The 6,749-nt window shown below is 39.0% G+C and overlaps 1 protein-coding gene across 3 annotated transcripts in view; it reads right to left on the bottom strand.

Moving 5' to 3' along the window:
- SLC44A1 (solute carrier family 44 member 1) overlaps positions 1-6,749 on the bottom strand; it is a 201,708-nt gene that overhangs the window by 103,905 nt on the left and 91,054 nt on the right. For all 3 annotated transcript variants that reach the window (XM_049627322.1, XM_049627330.1, XM_049627340.1), the window contains exon 4: positions 3,481-3,617. In XM_049627322.1, coding sequence (XP_049483279.1) covers positions 3,481-3,617 — 137 coding nt within the window. The remainder of the gene's footprint in view (positions 1-3,480; positions 3,618-6,749) is intronic.

Raw genomic sequence — 6,749 nt, 5'->3', positions numbered from 1 at the left:
CTTTCTTTCTTTCTTTCTTTCTTTCTTTCTTTCTTTCTTTCTTTCTTGTTGAGATGTAGGAATTCTTTATATATTTTGAGTATTAACCCTTTATCAAATAAATGAATTACAAATCTTTTCTCCTACTCTATGGATTACCTTTTCATGCTGCTGTGTCCTTGGATGCACAGAAGTTTTATATTTTGATGTAGTCCAGTCTACCTATGTTATTTCTTTTGTTGACTGAGCTTTCGGTTCATATCCAAGAAATTATTGCCAGTATAACGTCATGAAGGTTTCCCCTATGTTTTCTTCTAAGAGCTTTGGAGTTTGTTCTTACATGTAGACTCTGTCATGGATTTTGAGCAATTCCCTCTTACAGATTTGGAAATTCCCCACTTAAACCTAAATTAGCTCTTGAAGACATTCCTCTCTGATGTGTATAAGTGAGGTCAAAGGGCCTGTGCATTTTCTAACAGAAATGTAGCTGTTAACAACGTGTGGATACAAATAACTATAAAAACCATCTGCTCCTTCCGAATCAATGTGCACCTCAAATGATGGAAAGACAAAGAAGGGGAAAAAAGATAATGCAAAAAGACAGACAAAGAATTCTCTCAGATACAGTAACACTGGAATTAAATCTTACCAGGTCCAGTTTTGTTTTGTTTTGTTTCTAACGTTTTTTAATGTTTATTTTTGAGAGAGAAACAAAGTGTGAGCAGGAGAGAGGCAGAGGGAGGGAGATACAGAATTCGAAGCAGGCTCTAGGGTCCAAGCTGTCAGCACAGAGCCCGATGCGCAGCTCGAACTCACGAACCATGAGATCATAACCTAAGCCAAAGTCAGACGTTTAACTGACTGAGCCACCCAGGCACCCCTTACCAGGCCCAGTTTTAAGTCACCAATCCAAAGAATAATCCAGATTTTTTTTTAAGAAATTAAAAATTTTCAACCTAGGGTTACTATTAAAATAAAGGTACTTATATCCCACCACCAAAGGCTCTCTTCTCTATTATAATTTCATAGTTTTCTATTCCCTTTTAAATATTTATCTTCTCTATCCTCCACTGCTGTGTTTCTTGATGCTGCCATTATTAATACTTTTTTTTTATGCCTAACACATTGACTTATTTTGCAAACAGCTGCCTGAAAAGCCTAAGGGTGCCTGTGTAGTTAGGCACCAATTTAAGAAGTCTGTTTTCTGGAATAATATTTATTCATTAATATTCTTGAACACCTGCTTTGTGTAACACTGTGAAAAAAACAAAGCTGCAAAACTCACCAGAAAGGTCTTATAAACTGGCCTTAATAGGCCATATTCAGTATCATAATCACTTAGAAGGATAATGACCTGGAAATAAACATACCAGCAAGGCTGCATGGGGCATTTCTCCCCAGTGGATCATCACGGCAGGCAATACAGTCGACAAGGAACTAACTCTCTTCTGGCCCTCCAGCTGACATGTCAGGTTCAAGGGACCAAGACTCACACCCAGTGGGTTCAAGAAAACGTGTTAGAAGATAGTTTTATACTAGATTATAGCTTTGAATGCCAAGGTAAGATATATAATGTTTTATTTTATTTTGTGACCTCTGATGGCTTCTGAGTAAGGGATTAACATGACTAAAGCTCTATCAATGTTAATATGGCAGCAGTATGTCAGGGGCTAGAAGCAGAGAGAGACTCGAGGCAGAAAGATTATAACCTTCCATTGGGGGAATAATAACATTAATAGTAATAATGTAACAGCAGTAACCAATACTTATTTTTTTTTTTTTTGGCAATTTACCATTTGCCACACACTCTTCTAAGCATTTTTCATGTCTGAGGTCCTTATAACAACCCTGTGAGGCAGCTTTAGTACAAATATTATCTCCTTCACAAATGGGGAAACTTCACAAATGAGGCAACCAGAGATCACGTAACTTGCCTAAGGTCTCATGGCTCGTAAGTGGTAGGACCAACATTTGAACCCAGATAATCTGGTTCCAGAGCCTATACTCCAAAGCCAAGTCAACACCACCACCTCCCAAAGTGCACCACGTATGCTCACCTTGCCTAAGATTTCAGAAAAACCCGTAAGGGATAACTCATTTCTCCCTAAGAAACCTGATAATGACAGGGCCGACAGTTCTAGTATTAGACACAGCCAATCAGTCTGTGTGAGGATATCATGTGGGAATAAATGAGATCTTGAAGAGTCGCTGGTACCTCTTTATTGAGTGCCCACCAAGTGCCAATCATTTGTGCATCATCTCATCAAATCCTCACAACAATCCTATGATGGGGGCGTTGTTTTTAATCCACTTTTTTCAGATGAGGAAATATGGGTTCAGAGAGGCTACGCTCTCTGTCCCTCATTACAGAACCAGTTAACGACAGCCGCAGAAGTAGAATCCAGAGTCATATTAATCTCATGTGCTTCCTACTACCTTACACTGAGGCCTGGAGCAGTAGTGACAGAACACTGCCAGTCTAGAAGGCGGCAGTCCTTCTGCCCTCAAAAGGCCAGCAACCCCCTCAGGAAGACTCTGAGGCTGCTTAGGGGTGCGTGTGTAGCTGCGTTCCCAGGCTATCTCTCTGCCCAGCTAGAAGTGACACCAGGCGGATGCTGAGTCAGCCGTTGTTCCAAGGAACCAGAACCAGCCTGTAAACCAGGCGAGGCCGAGGCAGCTCTGAGGACTCCAACACACAGAGCGTAAACATGAAACCCCATGGAAGTTCACAAACACAGGCTATCAGTTTGTGGCCCTCCAGGAAGAGAGGTTAAAAATAACATTCTCTGAAGAGAACTGAGGCGAGTCAGAGGGAACTGAGGATAGTACCTGGAAATCAGAAACCCAAGGGAGCGGAGCTAGGTTAGAAAATTGACTATGCTTGTTTTCTCAGCTAATTCCCATATGTTTAACCTCAAAGTTTCTCAAAACTTTACTCTTAGAAAAATGGTTATGAGATAATATTAAATTAAAAAAAGCAAAACACACCAACACAATTGAAAGATGGTGGACTTTTGGTATTCATTTTCTTTTCCCTGAATTTTCCAAATTTCCTGTAACAGACATATATTACATTGTTATCCAGGGACAAAAATAAAATACACTAATCAAAAAATTTTTAATTCGTATTTAGGAAGAGAAAAAGAAAAAAAGACCAATTTCACAAAAAGTAGTCTAGTCATTCCCAAATGTTCAAACAGGCTACATCAAAATCACATGAGACATCTGTAAAAAAATACAAGTTTCCAGAACCCAAAGACCTACTCAGTCAGAATTTCCCTGGGGGGAGCCTAGGAATCTGGAGTTTTAACAAGCTCCCCAGGTGACTATAATCTTTTTTATCAAGGAAGTCCAGGAGGACTTTCAATTCCCTTTTTCGTTTTGAGGTTCCTTGGTGATTTATTTAACACCGGCACAAATTTATACTGGAATGCAAACATACAGTATGTCATGGTGGGAGTAAGTGACCGGGGTGAGGACTTGGACGGCCTCATGCCTCACCATTTATCTCTGCAAACTTCTGAACATCACTCAGGGTTTTCAGTTCTTGTCGTGGACATGCTGTTACACACAGCGCTACGGACTTGATCTTCCGGTTTATCAAGTCCAGATTGCATGGATCCAAAAAGAACACATACCTAAAGCATGGAGAAAAATATTGAGATGTTATTTTGCAAAAACACATTCTGGTTCACTGCCTAATTTGACCAAGCCTGTAAGCAAAGAACATCCATACCCTTCACAAATTTTATCAAAGATGAACAAACAATTCAGAAATCTAATCACAGGTTGTTTGAAAACATACTGTTAACAGTGGGGACTGGAGGAATTGCAGGACTCCTATTTGTCATGATGTGTTTTTCTAATATTTACATTTTTGTAATGTAGTTTATAATTAGAAATTATCTATTTTAGTTTTTTAGATAATTAATTTGTTTTCTTTCTTTTCTTTTTTTTTTTTTTTTGGTCAAGGTTGTGCCCTAAAAGTTACTAGAATATTCCAATAGTGCTATATAGTGTGAATTATAGTTTACGTATAAGCTTTAGCTAATATATAATTACATATAAAATTTAAAATTATAAAAATGAAATATAAACTTTTGCTAATTAATGTGTAATTATAAAAACAAATTGTAAAATTACATACAATTGAATACATAATGTTGAATGGAGACTAGAGGGAATTATGCCAACATTTTATCTGCAGTCATCTCTGGATGTTAGAATAAAGTGATTTTAATTTTCTTTCTTTCATTTTTCAGAATTCTCATTTTCTAGTAAATGAAATGACTTTTGAGGTGAGATAACTACAGTAAATATCATTTATTAAAAAGGTCGATTACATATCAACAAAGTAATCCTCAAATCTTAAATTATCCCTTTTGTGTTCTGTACATTCATGTTTTAGGAAAAGGAAGATTAACCAGAAATTACACTGAAACAGATTGGGGTTGTTTTTTTTTTAATGTTTTATTTATTTTTGAGACAGAGAGAGACAGAGCATGAGCTGGGGAGGGGCAGAGAGAGAGGGAGACACAGAAGCTGAAACGGGCTCCAGGCTCCCAGCTGTCAGCACAGAGCCTGATGCGGGGCTCGAACTCACGAACCGCGAGATCATGACCTGAGCTGAAGTCAGGCGCTCAATGGACTGAGCCACGCAGGCATCCCTGAAACAGATTGTTTTTAAATGTTAAACCGTAGGGGCCCTGGGTGGCTCAGTGGATTAAGCGTCCGACTTCAGCTGAGGTCATGATCTCTCGGTGTGGGGTTCTCAGGAACCCTGCTTCGGTTGGGCTCCCTGCTGTCTGCTTCGGATCCTCTGCCCACCCCACTCTGCCCTTCCCCTGCTCATTCTCTCTCACTCTTTCTCTCAAAAATAAACATTTTTTTTAAAATGTTAAAAAGTAGAAAAGATGATAAAGATTGCAGATGTTATCATTTGCCCCAAAAGAAATACTCTTAACTAAGAATACTCTTAACTAAGAAAAGCAAAGTCTAACGTTATGGATCAACAGAGGGGAAACAAGCAGGAATGTTTTCATGCAAGACAGGAGGTAAAGAACCTCCAGCGCTGGTTTCCATTCGCCTGGGTCCGTGGAAGGTTTTATGAAATTGTCTCTCTGCCAACAGCCTTTCCCACATTGTTAAATTCTACTGCTATATAAAATGGGATTCAAATCAGGAAATATAACCAAATATAAGAACTAGGTGAGAAAACGGAAAAGCAAAAAGATCAAGTCAATACATATGCTGGAATGGACAATATATAAAAGGATACCAGAAAAAAAAAATTAAATAATAATAAAAAAAGAAGTGTGTACATCAGGGGGATGGGGGCCTGAGAGGTATTTGCAGGTAGAGTAACACTGCACACAGAAGCACCAGGGACGAGGAACCCAGCATGAAGGTCAGGGATAAACTACAAACCACCAAACTTTAAAAAAAAAAAAAAAAGGTATTTTGTAACCATTACCATTCCACAGAGAATGACTATGTAGCCCAAGAAAGCTAGAAGGTGCATGAATTCAAACCTAGACCTTCTGAGTGTCATCCCATGTACGACCTGCTCTATCCCCAAAATATTTCCTACAAAACAATAAATCATTGTAACCTTTCTATATTAACTTACAATATTGTTTCCAGCATTCTGAAGTTCAATTCAATCCATGGCAGCAAGTTCCTATATAATTAAATTTTAACTAAATGGCATTTCACTGAATATTTACAGAGTAGGAAAAATGCATGTCTCGAACAGATAAATTTTATGATTCATTAAAACTGTACCCTTCTTGCCTTTTGATTGAAAAACGCCCTTTAGTCAGGTAAATAAATCCTTACATTAGTTTCAGTTTTCACATCAAACAAAAATGAACTGTATGCGGCAATTCCATTTTTTGGAAAGGAGACAAATAGCCAACTTTCAAGTAAGCATGGCACTGACAGACCAGATTAACTAACAAATCTACTGATAAGTAGGTTTTTTTTAAACTGACAGCACAAGATGCGAGGTAGGAGGCCATAAAACATTCCCAAAAGGCTTCTTACAAAGCCAGCCACTGTCACGGGTAACCGAGAAACCCAAGCAAATTTTCATTCAGCTTCCAGTTCCACGTCCTGTAGAGGAGCAGGAATGAATCAACTACCAAAAGTGGGATTAAAAGGGAAGGAAGAGAAAAACACTTCACAAACTGAACAGCCCAGATACCTGCAGGCATTGTTGGCACACAGGACAGGGGCCTGCAGCATCACCACGTGGTACTGAGAAGAACACATTTGCAAAGAGATCTGCAAAACAGCCTAAGCGAGCTTGGAACTTCAACGTTAAGAGGAACAGCGAAAAATGCTTAAGACTAACCCGTGAAGCGAACACTATAGAGGCTAGCAGGTAAGGCACGTAACTATGTATCACAGTCAAGACAGCTCCTGGGAACTACTGAAGGAGAGAAACAGATAAATTCATTTCAAATCGAAATTCTTGAAATACAGGTTATCCCCAAAAAGACAGGACAGGAGAGAGTTCTAAATAAAATGTCTACGTACACAGTAAACTCACGGGGACAGATGCACCAAAGATGAAAACAGGGCAGTAAAGCAAAGGAAGGGCACTAAAGCATGGAAGGTCGGGAAAAGGGACAAGAGGCACAGAAAGAGGTGACTTTTAAAGCTGTGCTCAGAGCAAGGCGGTGAACACAGAGCGAGCTGAGGCAGATAACAATGCCAGAGATGGCTCAAAACTGCTTTACACTTCTATTTTGCTTTCATTTTCTTCA

This window comes from Panthera uncia, chromosome D4 (assembly GCF_023721935.1).
Source record: "Panthera uncia isolate 11264 chromosome D4, Puncia_PCG_1.0, whole genome shotgun sequence".
NCBI lineage: Eukaryota > Metazoa > Chordata > Mammalia > Carnivora > Felidae > Panthera > Panthera uncia.
This window is presented reverse-complemented; position numbering and strand designations above follow the sequence as displayed.